Raw genomic sequence first — 19,933 nt, forward strand, 5'->3', positions numbered from 1 at the left:
TATTTGCGCAATACCTCGTGCGCTGGGGACTTGGCCCATTGCTTGAGTTCTCAAGACAAGGGCACTGCGTTGCGGTACCGTCAGCTGCTTGCACTGCAACACAGAAACACCGCACGTGTCTAGTGCGAGAGCAAAGGTCTGGCTAAAGTCAAACCATGATTCCTCCCAGAATGCTCTCACCAGCCTCCTGTTTATTTCTCATCTGCCACCTGCTCACTTCATTTGATGGCACCCAGTTTTTGTACTGAAAACGCCTGTGAACACTCATTCCTTATTCGCCTCCTCTGTCCTCTCAGGGTTTCACAGACCTGCGCCATTGCTCTTCCAGGCTGGTGAGTTCTCAACCATGTAATTATGGGAAGACTTCTAGAGGAGTAACTTTGATTATTACTGTCATCCTTCCTGAGGCCTTTTTCAGGTGTAACTCCAGCCAGGTGGCAGGCATCATCTGCAAAGATCCAGGAGGGAGAGTGGGCAAAGACAAACAAAACTGCATGTCACACCCACAGTCATGCCTTCCTGTGATCTCCAAGAGCCTAAGGACGTGCAACAGGGCCCACTACCTGCGGGACACTGATGTGGAAGCAGCCGTGATAATGGCGCAGGAGCTGTACAGCAACTTAAATGCCTCTCCACCTACGCAGCAGCAGAGGATGCCAACGTTAACTCCAGCGGTAGCATCTCCTAGGGCAGTCCCCCCCAGTTTTCTCCAGGGAGCCTGGAAGGAACTCTGAAAGGTTTTATTGTACAAAGGCATGACCCAATCGCATGGTAGAGACAAAGCTCACCCCACTTCCCCAGCCTGCACACCCCCACCAAAGAGAACCTGTTCTCTGCTGATTACTGCCAGCACGCTTAGTTGTTACTCAGCAGCTATCATGTCCTCCCTGCAGCCAGAAAATTAGTCCTGACACACAGGGTTCATTTCAAAGCCCAGAAAAAGAAATAAGCAAGAATCAATTCCAACTCCCACACAAGCTTTTTCCCAAGCAACAGAGAAAGCTATCCCATAGCAAAGACCCCTGATGCTAGATGTGCCCAGGAACAGCAAGATCTGGTTACTGAGAGAAGAGTCAAAGGCTTCACTGACAATTAGTTAGACCTGGAGACCACTCTCATCTGCTGTCCCAGTAATAGCCTTCCAAGAAGGAAAAAAATCCCTCTCTGACAAAAGGACATCATGTTATTCCATTATCTGCCATATTTGTTCAGGGATTTAAAACCCTGAAAGTTATTTTTTCTCCATAATATGGATCGTTTGAGAAAGAAAGTATGACCATTTATGCCAAACTTAATTTTATTTCTTTATTTTACAAACAAAAATATACATTTATTCTATATTTTCTCTCTTTTTACCCCCCCACGCATAACACACTTCTGCTCAAGGACCATTCTGAATATGGCCCAAAGCATTATATGTACACATAAAAATACAACAGGAGGAAGGTCAGTCCATGACCTAGCACAGAAGCTCCTCAGCAGCAGAACGTGGGACACTCCAGGAATACTGGAGTCCTGCCAGCAAAGGACAGGATGGACATGTCGACCACCTGCACAGGTGATCCTTCAGCCCTGAATTCAGCTGATAAAAAGGCAAATTCATAACCTGCTCTTCACGTCTCCAAGGAGGGCAGATAAGTCCTCTCGGTCAGGGTGTTGAGAGTCAGCAAATACTCCTTGGGATGGCAAAGCAGTTGCTCCTTTATTTCTCAACTGCTTCAAGACCTTCGTAACTCTCGGCTCTGTCCAAGGCCCACCAACTCCAGGGAAGCTTTGCAGGTTTCCCCACGCTTTCTAACAGCAGCTCGGGATCACTGTTGTAAGCAGCATCAGGAGCAGCAGCAGGGCAGTTCAGGCACCACGTCATCCATCCCTTTTAGAGTAAGCAAGCAAGCGTGGCTCAGGCCGATTCACAGCAAGTGACAGGAGGAGCACGGAACACTTCTCTACTGTGGCAAGGGCTGACTTGGCCAGTTGCTTGTCCAGCCCTTACGTAGTCATTGCATGGAGGGGAAATGTGAAAGGCTGTTGATCTACATGAGACAATTCAGCTCTTACACATAGAAAAGAAAAGAAAAAAAAAAAAGGGCTCTTGTTTGTTTTCAAGGTGCCAGTGCTACTTAGAGGCCTGCAGGGCAAAGTCCACAGGCAGAACAGAGAGGCTGCATTGCTCATTAACAAAACAAAAACAAACAAAAAAAAAAGATAAGCAAAGGGCCTGCATAGTTTTGGCAACCAATATGAACTTCGTGTTCTTACCCTAACTTTATTTCCCTATGGTGCGAACACCTGGTAGCAAACACTTTCCCCTACCTGCTCATGATCCAAACTAACACCTCCACCCTGCATGACGACTTCCCAGGAATTCTTACCCCAATGTTCTTCAGGAAGAGCAGTGAGTTGGGGCAAGAGATTCACACAGTCCCCAAACGTTTCAAATTCCTTCTTTCTACCACCTCTAATGGAAAGTTGCTATTGCTTATAGCAGATCTCGACCTACCTGGAGAACTCAGGTAGGAAAGCACCCCCAAAGCTAGAGGAATACACCTCTTCATCCTTGGAGAGCACAGTATGTCCCAGAAACCAGCCTGATACAGCTTTCAGCTGAACAGTCTCTGGACTGGAACATGATGTCTTGAAACTGTGTGCCAGACAGTTCAGACAACAGTAGTCCCTTTTCCAGCATGGAAGAGGTTAATGAGAAGTTCCAGATAGTCTTTAAATGAACCACGCTCACATGCACATAAGTATTTTCAACATATCGAGCCATAATACCTGTTCAGACCAGCAGAAGTCTGGGGATCTGAACTGCAACATAAGAGAAGGACACTGCCAGAGAAGCATGTCCATCTCTCACTTGCCTCCCAGCTTAGAACACCAGCCAGGCTGATTCTAGCACGCCTATGGTGTTTGAGAGTTTCCAGTCACTAAATACTGACAGCTGGGACTCATCATGGGCTTCTGCTCTGCCTCAAGCACCTGAACGTCTCTGGAGCCTTCATCTGCAGAGTCAGTTTCCGCCTTCACAGCACTCTCCTAGACACTGCCAGAGCCACAAGCAGGGTGCAGACAGAAAATGCACCTACCTCACAGGTTTTATTCTTGAAACTCAGCCCTGATTCAGCATTGTTACTTAGATTTTCCTGGGAGCTCAGATGCACAGTAGTACAGCCTCCATAGACTGTTTCACAGCTACTTCAGCTCAGCTAGACAGCAGCACTGTCTGTCCTTCTGTCTCCCTATTGTTCAGTCAGTTCACGTCCATGCTGCTAGCTACTAGCCCTCCAAAATGCTCCCAGGGCACAAAGAACAGTTCATTCCTCTTCATACCTCTCTTCTCCTTCCCACAGAATCAGAACACTCCTTTCAACCCCTAGCAACTGCAATTCATGATTTTCATCAGTGTTAGCCGAAATCAGAGATGAGCCCAGCTGACCAGCTTCCCTCTTCAGACACTGCTATCACCACCTATGCTGTTGCATTATGACAAGACCCAGGCAACCATGCTGCTTGAAGAAGCCCAAGATGACCGTCTTTGGTTTCAACCACCAAACTCTTTCTATATATGTACAATACAGCAGTCAAATCAACACACTCATCACTAAACACCATTCCCCTAATTGGCAGACAAGGGCTTTCAGTCATTGAAAAGGAAGAGGTGCCAGTCAGGCCTGTCTTCCGGGTCATATTCACATCTGGAACACAGAGGATCAGGAAGGTTCAGTGTTTATAGGTTTATGAACAAAACTGTTCTACATTGTTCTCAGGTAGCAACAGAAAATGTTCTTTCCAACAGGATTTGGGCTGCCAACTTAGTTCCACAATAGGTTTTGGAAATCCTAAGGAAGAGAGGAAAGCCATGGCAGATAGCCAAGGACAGATTTCCAATGGACATCCTAACAGCTGTGGTATCAGGGAGTTTGGAAGGAAAAGAATGAGGCATCGTGTGAAGCGGGTAGCCCTGCCTTAGGCATTGATGGCTTTCCAGCGGTCACTGTCTACGCTGTTGATGCTGCCCACGTGATACGGCATAGAGGCCACGTCATCCAGGTAGGCTGTGGTGTCAATCTGAGTGCTCGAGTAGAACCCAGAATCCATGCCTTCCTTCTTGGCAACAGCATAAGGGTGGGGTAGGTGCACATCCACATCCTCAGGTTCATCCACCTGACATTTGTACGAGAAAAGGATCTTCGGTTCAGACCTGGAGTGATTAAAGATTTAAAATACATGTTTAAGCAATGTAGTGTCACAGGCACTTATCCTTAACTGAAACTCAGCAGCACTAAGAAATTGTGTATTCAGACCCTAAAGACTCTTCACACTAGCTTCCAGTCCTGAAATATACCTAGCAGAGTAACTGCCATAAAGTAATGCTAAACGTAGCTTTGGACTAAGTCACCTAAGAACTAAAAGTGGCAGAATCCTGACTCTAGCATGGGAAAGGTGTTCTCATCTTTGGGAGTTCTGAATGACTGAGGGCAAAGGCATCCAAACATCGCTGGACTCCACGGCAGCCTGGTTACTGACACCAACAGAACAGGAGTCCACCTCAAGTTCCATCTGTGTTCATCAGGAAAACCAAAATACAAATGCTTGTGGATCAGCAGTTTCCATGTCTAACTCCAGACACTGTTCCCTTCTGATTTCAGAAAGCAGCAGACGCACATTTTGATATTTTAGGAGTACTTTATGGTCTTAGTTATTTTAAAGCCTGTTGTTTCTTGCTTATGGACAATAAAAGCTAAAGCCTACACTAAAACGCTTGGGTTTTCCTACCAAGATGGCATGGAGGTGTTGGGTTGATGGTTGGACTAGATGATCCTAGAAGTTTTTTCCAACCTTAATGATGCTATGATTCTCTAAGATGCATCTCCTCTGAGTGGCCACACGGCGGCAACCCCGACCCAGGAATCACACTCCCGAGTGCTTTTAACTGGTGATGCCTGGGCCCATTGTAGAGGATTCCTCAGCCTAAAAGTTACCTAACCCCTAGATCCTTTCTACAAACCTATCCCAAAACCCACCCAGGACACCATTTAGCCTTCCGGGACTCAATCTCTTACTAACCATTCCGTTAACAACTTCAGCAGAAAAACTTTGTACTGAACAGGATGCAGACACTGAAGAAGTGATCCTCATAAATGTTTGAGAGGAATATAGCTATCAGCTCTACTTTGCATACAAAGGAGTCTTGCACAGAAGCAAGCAGCCCTGGGTCACACAAGAAAAACTTCGAGGCCAGGAATTAAAACCTGGTTCCCTAACTGGCATTCTAGTCGCTGCCTTTATTCTACAGATGGGGATAACTTGAGCGCAAACCAATTAAATGACAATATATACCCTCTAAACTCCTGTTCCTGGCTACTCACCCAAAGAAGCCTTTCAGGAATGCCACATAGATGAGAGGTGCAAAGAAGCTGAAGTAAAGGAACGTGGTAGCATCAACACAGCTGTCAATGGCAAAAGGGAACATGAAGGAATTTAGCACTCAAGCACAATACAGCTGGATAACACCAGTCACATCCCCCCAGAATGATCCCATTTCCCTCCAGAGCGTCCAGAGGACAAGAAAAAAAGTCTTGTGCTAAACAAATTCAAACTGATGCAAAGTAACAGACATTGCCATCAACATGTGCCACTGCTCCTAGACACTCAGAGGGAACCATGCCAAGACCCAGGGTCTGACCAAGAGCACAGTCTCAGCGCTCCCAATTTTGACTCTCAGAAGCGACAGTGATCCCTGCAGAACGAGACTCCAGACAGGAATAAGGGTATCTCCATGCTATTTCTAGCAAACAGACTATTTCCTCCCTTATTACCTATGAAACACGAGCCAATGGCCAGGCATCAGTGGATTCAAACTATTACTCTCACTCACCACCTCAAGACCACTGCAGAGCATGCAGCTCCACAGACCTCTCCGCTGTGAATTTTCTGGTCACTTTGAGATCTTCCAGCACAAAACAGAACCATCAGCTTTATTCCTTCTTAGGAACACAGCACAAGCTTATTTTCTTGGGAGAGGCAGTGTTGAAGGACACTCAAATGCAACACGAGAAACTGGGCTGCAAACCTCCTCCCCCAGCATACATACCACAGTCCTTCTATGATATCCACACAGAGGAGGGCACTGCCCAGGCCCTGCACCAGGTTCAGCAGTGCCAGGATTCCAGCATACACATAAAAACTCTTCCTGGCTGTGGAAAAGACATGGACACAGATGAAGCTCAACCTCATAAGCAGCAGCCCAGTGCTAATCTGTTCAATGGAGATGGCAAACCCAACAGAAGCATTTCACCATCTCGTCTGTCTAAGAACTGAAGAATTAAGACTGCATTTTCCTGTCCCATGCTGGCAGGATTGATGGAGGTATAGTGGACTAAACCATACTCTCCTGCATGTGTATACACACACAAGATGGGTTTTGAAAACACATGGTCATGGCAACACGTACAAAGATTTTACAGCAAGCATCTGGAACCAGTATCAGTCACATAATTGAATGTGAGAAAAACAAGTAAAAAAAACCCTACAGCTGAACTAGAATCTGTGCCCTTCTGATGTACAGCACTAACCAAACTGCTCAGGAGACCTGGACAGGAGCAGCAGGGTATGCTGGACACTAGGCAGATCAGGCCCAGGACTACCTGCCTGTGGCATGTGCCACACAATATCCATTCCCTCAGGGTACCCACACATAGATGCCAACACTATTTAGAGAGAGAACAAGTCAATGCAAACATCTTAGTAACAGCTTCTCTCCCTATTCAAGAACTGCAGATATTCTGCAATAAAAAGAAAACCCAGAGAAGCATCTTAATAAAGTAAATGCCCAGATGAAAATTATTAAGTAGCTCCCAATTAGCCTTTCTTTCCCAGGGGATGACCAGCACGTACACTTTAATATCATACATGCATTTCAAAGGAAGCTATTAAGAAGCCATTTCTTATGGCTCTCTGAAGATTTTATATTTACGTTACATCTGTATCATTAACTGAGCAGTAAATCTTGTTTTCTTAATATAATCATTTAGCTACTGAAGTAGCAGTGTAATTGCTCTTATTCTGATCTCTAAAAGGCACAACATACTCTTTTTCCAGGGATAACTTATCAGTCCTTTGCCATGTATCTGTACCCTGAAACAGTGGGATGTATCTACAGCGCAACCAGATACAGGAACCTCTTACTCCCACCTAGGTTTTATCCTGGCACTGTCTCCATCTATACTATGGAACACACTACAGTCACTTACAGGGCAAAGAAATCCGGTCTTTCAGAGGAGTTTTTGGAAGAATCACCACCAAGGAATAGACCTGTTGAGACAAAGAACTAACTGTTCCATGGCTGCTTGGCAACTGAACTCAACAATCTTTGCAGGGATGGTGTGTGGTGTCACGCACTCCCTAGATGACTCAGGACAGGGGGCAGACCCCCTGGTATTAAACCCAGTGCAGATGTGAAGGCCCCACACCTCACCCCCATCAGCCTTGTTATACGCAAATCATCCTCCATGCCCCATTTAGAAAATATAAAGAAGCTATCACAGTGCATAACACATGCCCGGTACTTACCAGAAAGAAGAAACAGGAGCTGGCAAGCCAAAAGTGTCTCCCTCCATGGCCATAGATGTTGAAGTCTTCTGCTGAGAGGTGGGCATCAGGGTACAAGATTTCCAGGGTGCCCTAGGAGAGAAGTGGGACCAATGTGATTCTGTTATAGGCAGCATCCTCACTAGGGTGGGTGTCTAGACAAGGGAGACTGTGTTTAAAGAAGTTCAGACAACAGCTGTGCCTGCCACCTACGACCCAACCATTGCCCTGCTTAGACCAAGTTAAGCTCACACAGGAAAAGAGAAAGAAACTGAAGACAAGAAGCTGGGGGAAAAAAGTTGCAGCAATCTGCATCTGAAGGAAACCAGCATCAATGACATTCCAGAAGAGAGACTTAATGAAGGGATAGGGGATGCAAGCAATTGTCTGTTTGAAATAGACTGAGAGTTCCGTTTCCATCTCTAAAGTAGATCTTTCCTGATTAAACGTCCAAAATATAAAAGCCAACACTTGTGCAAGAGTTGGAAAAGGACACTGTCTCATTCCCTTGAATTCCTAAAAAATGGTATGAACAGAAGCTACCATACAGACAGTGGAGAGAGAAAAGCGCTTGTAAGCACTACTGAACCCAGATATAGCTCGAACACTTGATACTTAATGAGGCTCCTCCAGCTTTATCATGTGGTAATGATCAGCTCACTGCCTCCACAAGCAAGAGCCTGGTCACAGAACAAAGATCTGTGTGTTATTCTGGCGCTGCCCCAAGTATAGAGACACAGGGCTGACCACTCACATACCAAGGAGAAGAATAAACCCAGACACATACTGCATTGTTCAGAGAGATGGAGACACAGCTAATAAACTGAGCTAGCAAGCCAGCTGCTAGTTTGAAGGGAAGCAAGAGCTCTCAGCTCTCAGAGTCAGGAGACAAGAGGCCCACTGCACTGCCCTAATCTGGCAAGCACACCTCAGGTCTCTCCATCTAGTTTTCATGGCACTTGAGGCTAGATTCAGAACTTGTGGCTCAGGTGTGAAAAACCTCTGACTCCTGTTCCAAGACTCACTAAACAAGGCAATCCATTTAAACCTCATCTCATTTCTTCACCTTGGCTGAGCCTTTCATGCTCAAGAGGACAAGGAGACACAGTCTGGTGTATGGTCTGGGGATCCTCATACATTGCCACAAGCATCCAGTCTTCCCCCAAAACCTCATCCAAAGAGCAAAGCTGCCACTTTCCAGATAGAAGTCCCACACCTAACTGCCTAACTCCAAGCAAAGTTCCCCTCTTTTGCAAAGACTAATTCTTCTGCTCCAGTGTACTCACCTGGGTGACAGAATATGCTAGAGACAGCACTGTAGTGATTGCCAGAACACGTTTCACACTCGACTTGCTCTCCAGGTGACCTGGAATTAAAGAATACAGAAGTGACTCAGGATATGATCCCAGTCCTGGTAAAAATCAGTTCTCTCCAAAACCAATACAGGAAAACATTTGTATTTCCAGAGGCCTCCAAGGGAAGGTTAAAGCTCACTTAACTGCTAGAAACTGCTTCCCTGTTTGGAAAGTTGAGCCTTTCACAGACAAAATAATGCTTATAAAACAGGTTTTAACGTGCTTTCCTCCTGCCCACACTACTATAGAGAAAGCAACTAAGTCCTTCTGCTGGGGTTACCAAAACAACAAAAAACCCCAAAACAAAAACAAACAAAAAAAGAAAAAGAAAAATAGTCAGGAACAACTCCAGTATCATGTAGGCTGAGATGTTGTAAAGTTTATTCTCAGGAAAAATGTTGATGGGAGACTGGGTTAGAGCAGGGGAGAAGGGCTTACATAATTTAGAGAAATCTGCACTGGAATAGAGCAGACAACCTCTAGAAGCTCCTTCCAACCTAAATTATGCTAGGAGTCCTCAAAAGATGAAAGAGCTAGTGCTCAGATGTTCCACTGGCAGATGCAACAGTGACGCCAACCCTTCTCCTCTACCTCTGACCCACAGGAAGAGGTGCTCCAAACATTTTCACTTGTACAACTGAAAAAAGTTACAGATTGCGGGTACAGTTAAAGCATTTGAATGAAGCCACGATGGAATCAAACCAACCAAGGAGAGGACAGAAGGACCCCCAAAAGAACCATCTCAAATAAAATGGGGTGGAAGCAAATATCAGTCTGTTGATCTTTGCATAAGTCTTCTTCACCTAAGCTGTACACTCCACCACATGCATGTAGGACAAACAAAGCACATATAACCCCTGAAATTGCACATGCCATAGATCTGTAAATATAATCAGGCTTTCAGCCATTTCTAACTAAAACTCCCCAATTTGTCCTTTGTCTTTATTCTAGAGCTCCTTCACTTTATAGAATCAGCACCTCCACAAACTTACAGATGCAGCCTCTGTGGAAAGAAAGGGAATAGGAAACATTCAAAGTACTCAAAAACCTCCCGACACGTACCAAAGGCAAGGCCTAGAATCACCACGCTCAGTTCAATTGCCAGAAGGAAGAACCTTGTGATCTCCCACAGGATCTGAGGGATAACAGAAACCAGACAAACATAATTAGATGGAGCCAGGAACCAGTTGGAAGTTAATACAGTAAAACTCCACTCTCTGCTCCAGGGGATGGCAGCCTCTGAACAGAGCAGGTCACTTCCACAAACCCTCCTCATGCTTTGTAGGGATAATAATTATATGCTTGTTCCAAGCCCTGTCCATGCCTGTGAAACAGAACAGTTGTGTGGGAGCAAGCAAATAGCATGCCTACAGAGAGAGGAAGTGGCCACGGTTTGCCACACTTAAGGATCTTTCACTTGTCCTGGAGATGTTCCTTCTGCTGTACTCCCAAGGAGCACAAACCCAAGACGACCTCAAAAGTATATTAAACAGGGCCAGTTCTTAAAGCAGTAGATTCTGCAGTACGGTTCTGACTGAACAAGCTCAGTACTATGCACTCCTCCAAAGCTACTGGTCCCTAAATCTAAAGCATATTCAACTCTAAAGCCCTCCCACTTTCAGCTTGTCATTTTCATTCCCATTATTTTGTGAAACAAGACCAAAAAAAACAGCAGGTGAGGCAACTTTCCAGGTAGTCATGCAATAAATCAATGCCAAAGCTAGAACAAGAACCCAGATTCTGGCTTATTAATCTTTATCCTCTGAACACTGAATGGCACTCTCTTGAAGATACACAATATTTTATGAGGCATTTGATGAGACACTTCTTATCTCAGAAAATACACTGTGTGTGTGCACATGTATATATATATATATATATATGAGAGAAAACAAAAGAAACATAATAGACATGATAGAACATGTGTTTACAGGAAAAATTGACAGAGTATCTGTCTTACTGCATGACTGCCCAGCAAGGTACACTTAGCAGCAACACCAAGAGAGCTGAAGAAAAGTACCTTCTCACTTCTCTATTATTCAAGCCCTGGATCTACACCTATCCAACAGAGGTGAATGAAAACGCTACAAACATCCAGCCACTCACAACAAGCAGTGCATTACAATGCTTTGACAGGTAACATTAAAGGGAAAAGCAAAAGAACCACACTGATCCCAGAGAATAAAGCCAGAAGACCTGTACTCTGTGGATGGCTCTTCTTTAACAGCTCAAGAACTACAGAGCTTTTTGTTTTAGGTAATATTCTGCTACAAGTCAAATGACTACAAAGGAACAGCACGTACAAAGCTATTTCCTGTTTACTACAGGTTCGCCCTGTGCTCAGAGTGGCTGCAAGGACGTTCAGATATCAGTCTCAAAAGGGAATTTGGTTTTATTTGCTTTCAATACAAAAGAATTAAATATTTTTCAAAGAGCCACTCAGATACTGTGAGAGAAACAAAGGCCAGGTCTTGCCTATCCACTAAAGGTGTCTGAATGTTTAGCTCTTGCAAAGCAGAGTCATTCCATCTCTGCAACACGAAAGTTTTGCTGCCACTATTTGTGTGTCTACTTTAGGAAGTCCATTGTTTTACAGCCCTGCATGTTGTGATCATTTAGATACAGTTATCAGAACACGATTCCATAGTACACATAGCCGTGAGTACTGCAAAACACATTCTTCTTGTACACACATAAAAGGGAAGCCATAGCAGATTGCTGTAATCAGAACTGCACAAAGCAGAGCCTCTAAAATCAGTGGTGTACCTACCTTATCAGCAACTGTGGCAGCATCAGAGGCACTCACAGTCATGGAGACAACAGCACGGGCAATACCAACTAAAGCCACCACAAATACCTACACAAAAAGATACCAGAAGTGAGCTCATGTCAAAAGGCACATATGCAGTAGTGACCAGAAACCCTTCTGGAATACCATTTCCAGGTCAGCTTTCAAGCCTGATAATGTGTACTAAGGATTTCCTGTAGCAGATTAGAGTTGATTTGCCAAAGAAGATTCCTCAGGCCTGTTAGATGAAGGAGTACTGGCTTAGAATTTAGGAAGGAACGAATTTCCTCAACTGTCAGATTAAACAGCTCTGAAGAGGTCTCATCCACTCCTGACAACAGTATCTTTACAGGCAAAGTCTTCCCACCCTTCAGTCTACTGGGGCAGGGGAGGAGAAAAAGCAGAGAAAAAACATATCCCTCCAAATTACAAAATCAAGTACTTGGTATGGCTGAATAAACCAATCACATCAGATAACAGAAGCCACTGGATACCAACTACCACACTTCAGATCTGTGATAAAACTAAAACCTGCAGTCCTCTCACTCAACACTGACAATGCTCAGGAATGCAGAGGAAAAAAGTCAGCTGCAGCCAACAGCTTTAAAACATCTTACCCTGCTGCACAGTGCAACATAGAGATACCCAAGTCAGCTCATGTACCATTTAAGCATGATAGCATGGAGCTCAGGAAGGCTAATTTACCAACTCCTGTGCTGTCACAGCCATACTATGCAATTAAGAGCTCAGCTGGATATACTTACCCTCCGCTGTGCAGACTTGCCCTCTAAGAAAGCAGATTTTTCCAGATAAAATTCTCCGAGTCACAGGCTAATTCTAATGAGGCAGGTATGAGACAGCTAAATCTAGCAGAGAATGAAAAGAGTCCAAGATGGTTCTAAGGTGGCTGGAGAATGGAAATTACTAATAAGCCACCTACAGCTGAGTATTTCCTCCTTAGAGGAAGAAGGGATGCAAATGGCATGAAAGAAGAATAATACAACACTCCCTCCTGGGGTGGAAAACTCTGGGACAAAACAGTGACAAAAAAGAAGGGTCCCTGAATATAACGGTGTTCTAGAGCAGCAACGACTCATTGGAGAGGAAAACACACCCTTTTTGCTTCCTCTCTAAGTAGGTAGAGACTCTTCCCGATCCATTAACTTCACTTTAATCACTGACTCCACAAGAAAGCATTCCTTCAAGACATGACAAACAGCTGTTTGAAAGGAAATCCTCACAGAACACACTTCCATCCTCATTTCCCAGTAACATACTCCAGAAGACCAAATCGAATGAAAGCGTTCCTCTCTAAGGCTGTTTCATCACTTCCTGCTTCTCGCTCTGTTTTGAAAAAGTCAACAGCATAAAGTCAGTTCACTTTTTTCTTCCCTTTGGTTTATCAGGAGTTTTGCTTTTCAAAGCCTTTGGCATGAACTTCCTACTGAGCCATGTGCATTACTGGAAGCAGAAACAAAGATTTAAATCCAGACTGGAAATGGCTAGTAATATTTTCAAAAGTTTGGAGCATTTATGTTTAACTGGAGCATAACTGGTTACCCAAAACTGTGCAAAAGCCCAGCGCCCACACTCCAGGCCTGAAAGAGCTAACAAGACTTCCCACCAAAGATTCAGCTGAGGCTACTAGCTCAGATTTGGTTTTGATGCTTCTTGGGTTTTGCCAGGCCAGTACCTGTACGCAGCCCAAAGAAGGATGCCTCCCATCTCACCCAATTCAAACACACATTTACTTCTACAACCTGTACTAATCTCACCGAGGAAGAGCAAGCACATTGCACTACACACTGAGGCAAACCAGGATCTCAAAAAGCACCTATGATAAAGCTTCTGAATAATATTTTAAAACAAATTCAGGTAGGTCCGTAGCTGCATTTACCATGCCCTGTGAGCAGCATCACAGTTAATAGGTATGATGTTCAGAAATTACTAAAGGGACTACCTTAACGTGATCAAAAGTTGCCTGTGCCTTTTTAAACTGGGGAAGAGGAGAACAGACAGGATCTTAGATGTTTGAGAACTGTAACTATACTGCCTATATATTCTGTTTCCACCTTAAGAAGTATCAAGAACTTCATCAAGTCAGCAGCCACTTTGATATGATGGGAAAGAAACTAACAGGGATGGGTTTCTACATTCTCAGACTAACCAGAACCCTGTCACATCGCCATTTTCTACAGCAGATGACCAAGCTTTTCAACAGCTGCACACAAATTATTCTCCAGTGTTTCACTTTCACCACCTCAGTGAGAAACTGGTTTTGTGTCATATGCTACTTACTGCAAGGAGCAAGGAAAGTGTAAGATACTAGATTCCAAGACAACAAAGCAACAAAAGAAAAAAGAAAAAAATCACCACATAACAAAATCCACTCGAATCCAGCATATATTGTCCCACAATCTGTGAAAAGCAGAATTCAGACAGTGAAAAAAAAAAAAAAAAAAAAATCTGTGTCTGCTGCTTGTAGTACACCTTCAACTAAAAATAGATTTTATCCCTGTGAGATCTGGTCTAGGCTCTCTCCACTAGTTCAGTGATATTGTTCATGAGTGGTAATAAAAAAAACACTCACTCATCCGTTCAAAAGCACAGAGCGGTACTCACTAGTATGTAGAATGTAGTGAAGATTGGGCTGGAAGTGACCCGGATTTTGGCCCTGGCAGAGGGCAGCTTCCAGAGAAGAAACATAAAGAAAAGCACATTGGGAACCAGGAGCAGAAGATCCCAGTAGCGGACTCTGCAAAAAGTAAATAAAACAGGTTTTTTCCTGTTCTTCGGCATCTAGAAGGGAAGGCACCAGCCCCAGCTCCTTCTCAATCAAACCCTGAGAAAGCAAGCTCTTTCCCCTGGCCCACGGTCAGACCGTGGTCCCATTTCCTCAGTCTCACCTGGACTTCCCAATGTCCTCATAGAGCAACAACAGGCACTTGTGCGGCACAGTGATGTTGGTGTCATTGATTGCCTGCGTTGTTGTCAGGGTCAAAGTTGTCACATTATCCAGTGCTGTCACCAGGGCAGTCGAATGTGTGATGTTGTCAGACACAGAGAATCTCATCACAGGCGTCACGGACTGGAACATCCTGCCTTCCTTCTGGTCCAGGTCAAACCCAGCGCAAGTCAACCACAGCAGAAACAAAAAGCAACATTAAATCAGTTGTGAGTCAGAGCTAAAAAGCACATCCCTGCCATTAGGCGCCTGCACAACTGCTTCCTGCTTGTTACAGCAAATTATCGTCACCTGAAAGGCTGTATTACACAGTGAAATGCCACCTGCCCTTACTCTGCACACAGCCATTAGGGTGGACAGTACAAAACCACTATCTTGTATCAGACTAACAAGCACCTTCAAAATAGTGTAATACTATGCTGGATTAAATTTTGTGATTTTTTGAGCTTTGGCAGATGCATAGAAGAAATCAAGACTCAGCAGCAATACATGGCATCATCGGATGGAGACAGAAACCCTGCTGTACCAGATCATTAATTATCATTCTAGCTCCCAAGATCAAGAAGTTACAGTCAATGATTTGATTTCAACTATGGCAAAGAAAAAATGAAGGCCCCTGCCTAAAACCTGTTCCTGTCACCAGCCCCACAGTCTGAGAGCAGGGAGAGCCTCACATGCTTTTACCTAAAGGGACTCTACAGACTCTATCTTCTAAAACCAACACTGGCAAAAGCCAAGATTCAGCATTTTTCTTCTAACTCTCTGCAAGACACCAGAACTATTCTGATTTTAAGCACAACAGTAAGGCTGTGAAAAGACAGCGCCTAAAAGCCTGTTAGCATAAAGTTCTCCAGCTTCTTTACATCCACCAGTCTCAATTGCATTGCCCTTCTCAGACAAAGATCAGCATCATCACTGGTAGTTTACAAATCCAGAACAAGACGCAGTCCTACCTAATGGGTTTCCCAAGGTCAAACTCTTGGGCAGCAGAGAGCTATGGTCAGAATCAGAAGAGTCATGGCGCTCAGTTCTTTTGCCTGCCCTACCTTCCACCTCTCCTGCCTCTCAGAAAGATAAGACAGAACTTCCCATTCCCCGATGAAACTTATTTGTACCGCCTTCCCTGAGAAAACATTCACATCTTTTCTGCCATCTGTCCATCCCCCAGGCCCTACACTGCTGCGATATTAATTGTCCCTCCAGAAGTTAAAGGGAAACTCTGCTCTGCCATCCATAAAACTCCACGTGCTTCATGGCCGTGACGGTGGCTTTGGCAGAAACAACAGCAGCAGCAGTTTATCCCTCTGTTGGTTCTGCCATCACCTTGGAAGCTTAAGTGGACTATGGCACACAGTACTTTAGATCAGGATTTAGTATATACTAGAGTTTTGTCCTGATTTACCTTACTAAGCCTGCTCCTGATTCAATGTTATCACCTTGTACAAATCCTGTCCTCTTCCCACCCTAAAACAGCAACCCTCACTGTTAAGGCACTTGACTAGCTACGAGCTGAATGCAAACATAGGGTCCTATCATCTCTCCTGGCACTCCCCAAAAAAGTAGTCACAAATTATACACAGATTCAAAGAAAAAAATCTCTATCAACTGGCATCTTAAAGATGCACATTGCCAGAGACAGTGCTCTAGCAGTCTGTGTGCTATAGTCAATCCAGGATTCATCTCAAAACAAATACTCCCTGTTTGACTTCAGCCCTGGCTGGCATGGCAAAAACTGACAGCCTCCATGACAGGACTCAGAAGGTATTTTCCCTTCGAGGTTCTGGGTGACTCACAAGTCTGAAAGAATCAACACAGCCCTGTGTCATCTGTTGAGCTTTTAGAGTTCAGTAGCACCTTCCCCACAAACTGCTCAGGATTGTCAGCCACAGACTCTTCTTTCTCGTCAGAGCCCGAGACTCTTCCCAGGTCTTCTGAGGGGTAAGGGGATCATCCCACTCTCAGCTAACAAACCCTCCCTTTGATTCATCCATGCTGACAGATACTCGCTGAGCTGGGATTTTTCTTTTGCGACTGCCGTATGCTGTGCTGCCCAAGAGTCATCACACTCAATAAACACACACAGACCTGGAAAGATCAACTTTGTGCTGAGATGGCAAAATCTGTGCCAAAAAATCCTAGTTCTAGTAGAGGTTCTAGAAAACAACTTTCACATTCCAGGCTTATCTCTCTTGCCTCCAGCTTCTCACCTCTCTGAATTGACACCGTTGAGAATGATTTTCTGTTAATAATTTTGCTCCATTCTCTTCCTCTGAAACACCACTGCATCCCAGCAGCAGCGAGGACAAGTATGTTCACATTTGCCAACACAGAAAAAAATTCTACCTGATTTTTAAAAAAGCTGGGGAAGGGTAGAGAAACACCTCACAGAGCATGGGCAGAGTAACATCATCAACTGCGAACCATCACAATCTTCTAATATCTGGGACAAAGAATTTGATCTGCCTGTCACACTGAAAAGAGCTCAAGTATAAAGCTGCAAGAGAGTTACATGGGAAAAACATCTTCCTTATAAAAAGGATAAACAGGCTCCGTTCTTGTTCCCTAGAAGCCACCACTATCACACAACAGCAGCGAGCTGTTGATAAGGAAAGGAGGTGGCCGCGTGTAACACAGCTCCAGTCACGAGGTTTCAAAGGGCAAAGCAGAATCAAGCTTACCTCTCAGCCAGGCTGCTCACTACAGCCTGGTATTAGTATCCTATTCTTCCTCCCAAGATGGAGTATACACAAAGGCAGAGCAACAGAATGTCCAACATGATAAGAAAGGGCAGCTGAAGCCATCAGCCAGACAGCACGATCCCCATGCTTTTCTAATAGCTAAGGCCTACAGGAAGGATGTGGAGAACTGTCCCGTTCCTGTCAAAATCACCAGCAAAAATTCTGCGGCAACAGAACCAGGAATTGATGGCAAGGATCCGGCTAGGCTTCGTCATCCCCAGCAACACTGCTCCTTACAGCACACTGTCCAAACCCTTGCCCTGTCTAGTCCAAAATAAATCCAGTCAGCTGAGCATATCCAAGAGATCACTCACCACACCCTGCCTCCACGGGGCTGTTCACTTCAGCCAGCCCAACCTATGCAATGGGGGTAAAATCACCCCGTAGCCACGTAAGAGGAAACCAGTGCCGCAGTCCTGGTCTCCCTTTTTCTTCTAGCAGGCAGCTCTATTCACCATACACCAGAAAACAAAATAAAATGGTTTTCCACACTACAGCTGAAGTCAGCCTGACTTGGCTGAGGCCTGTTCCTCCATCCAGGCACTGGACTCCCAAGTTGCATCCAGATCAAGAACATCCACACAACTCGTAGGCTGCTGTGAGGGTGCTGGGGAAGGCTCAGCTGCACCTTCCCATGCAAATTATTGTCTCTCACTGAGGGGATGTTATGTCTTGATTCATAGCACCATAATTGTATCAGAGCTCAGTGAAATTCGGGCCTCAAATCACTGGCAATTCTCTGTGCTCTCAAAGCCCAACCACATAAAAGTGAATTATACACTACCAGAGTTTCAGCTCTAATAAAAAAAATGAAAGTTTGCTTCCCTTCTGAAAACAGTATCAGAAAATCTTGCAAGTACAGATCATACTAGGGTTAAGATTGCTCCTTAAAACACTGTATTTGCGCAAGAAAAAACTGCACTGTTCAGACCCCTGCTTAAATACAACTGTTACTTCAATAACTTAAATGCTTAAAAAGAAAAAAAAAAAATAAAACCGCCTTTTTTTCTTCTCTTCCTTTTTAAGATGGCTCTTCAAACCTCACTCTTGGTCACAACAGTTGCATTTTGCATTTCACCCTTAGAACTCACAAGACAGGGATCTTCCCCCAGTGATCTAGGACCTCTCTTTTCTCCAAGTCTCATTCTCACACCTCGTTCTGAACTAAACTTAAAAAGAAAGGAACCGCAACGCTAAAAACAACCAAAGAAAAATACCAAACGCAGAAGTATCAACAGTAATCCAAAACCATCAAACAGAAAATCCCAGTTCAGGGTTGTCTTTCAGAAACAACTATCCTAAGTTTTTTGTGGTTTGGTTTCGGTTTTTTTTCCCCTCTAGAAGGCGGGTGCACAGACAACAAGCAAGAAGGCAGCAAGTGAAGTAAAGTAACAGTACGTGGTCACTTCATCCTGTGCTGGCGAGGAAGCCTTGCCGATTTTAAAGGCTGCTAAAGGAACCAGAGAGCTGGAGAAAATCTTAAGTTACTTTCTACCCTTTAGGCTAGGCAAAGGCGCCTCCGGACGCCCCTGCCCTGCTCGCAGCCTGCAAAAGGAGGCACAAAGCTGCCGTTCAGGCACCTGCTGAAGCGTTTGCAAAGGGCAGGGCAGAAACCCAGAGAGCAGCGAGGTCCACCCGGGCCACCGGTAACCTCCGACCTGACGCCGGCTGGAACCGAAGAACCGCAGCGCCCCAGGCAAGGCACGAAGCTTTCTTCCTGCCGGACTCCCTAGACGCACAAAAGGGCAGCAGGGCAGCGAGGCGCGGGCTGTTAAAGCCTGACAGGTACGTTCGGGCTCCCCTCTCTCCCGCGGCTGACGGCCGGAGCCCGGCGACCCCGCGGGGACCCCGCACCGCCCCGCCGCTCACCTCAGAGGGCCGCGGCCCCCGCCGCAGCCAGGCCGTGCCGCCGGGGCAGGCCCCGCCGCCCCGGGTTGAACTGCCTCGCCGCCCCTCCCCGTAAGCCCCCCCTCCCGGCGCCGGCCCCGCTCCTACCCGCCGCGGGCCCGGCCCGCCCGGCCCTGCCTCCCCGGCGACAGCGCTCAGTCGCGGGGGCCCAGCCCCGCCATCCCAGGCCCCGGCCCCGCCGCTCCCCTCAGCCAGGGAGCGTCGCTGAAGAGCTGCTCGAGCAGAGCGCCGTGCCGCCAGAGCCAGGGCAGATGCCTTTTCGGCCGGGCCCAGGGGCGCTATTGAGAGAGGGTCCCCGAGAGGGGTGCCGCTTGGGCCAATCAGAAACCAAGCGGAGAGGGGTTCTGTCAAAGAGGCCAAAAGAAATAGCGGCGCGAGCCAATGGGAAGGGGCGGGAGGCGGGACTCGAGGGGCGGGCCTGCCGCGCTTTAAAGGTGCGCTGTGCCGTCTGTCCGTCTGCCTGTCCGCGGGATGGGGAGCAGAGGGCGGCTGGGCCGGGCCGGGCCTGGCCTGGCCTAGCCTAGGCTAGCCTAGGCTAGCCGGCAGCCGTCCCCGCCGGGGCGCAGAGCCCCCCCGAGCCTGCCCTGAA

The 19,933-nt window shown here is 45.9% G+C and overlaps 1 protein-coding gene across 6 annotated transcripts; it reads right to left on the reverse strand.

Annotated features, from left to right (window-relative positions):
* Positions 1-1,279: 1,279 nt before the first annotated feature.
* TPRA1 (transmembrane protein adipocyte associated 1) lies at positions 1,280-19,657 on the reverse strand. 6 transcript variants are annotated; one of them, XM_075513700.1, is made up of 12 exons: positions 19,432-19,657; positions 16,906-17,041; positions 14,640-14,839; positions 14,356-14,488; positions 11,716-11,802; positions 10,008-10,080; positions 8,877-8,956; positions 7,573-7,683; positions 7,254-7,314; positions 6,095-6,197; positions 5,370-5,450; positions 1,280-4,201 (listed from the first exon to the last, which is right to left on the reverse strand). In XM_075513700.1, the coding sequence occupies exons 3-12, from the start codon at positions 14,828-14,830 to the stop codon at positions 3,967-3,969; spliced, it is 1,155 nt and encodes a 384-aa protein (XP_075369815.1). In that variant the 5' UTR covers positions 14,831-14,839; positions 16,906-17,041; positions 19,432-19,657; the 3' UTR covers positions 1,280-3,966. The 6 variants fall into 6 exon arrangements, with proteins under 6 accessions (XP_075369815.1, XP_075369812.1, XP_075369816.1 ...); XM_075513697.1 differs by having other exon boundaries at positions 14,640-14,842; XM_075513701.1 differs by lacking the exon at positions 16,906-17,041.
* Between the last annotated feature and the right edge of the window lie 276 nt (positions 19,658-19,933).

Source organism: Mycteria americana, chromosome 11, assembly GCF_035582795.1.
Source record: "Mycteria americana isolate JAX WOST 10 ecotype Jacksonville Zoo and Gardens chromosome 11, USCA_MyAme_1.0, whole genome shotgun sequence".
In the NCBI taxonomy this organism is placed as follows: Eukaryota; Metazoa; Chordata; class Aves; order Ciconiiformes; family Ciconiidae; genus Mycteria; species Mycteria americana.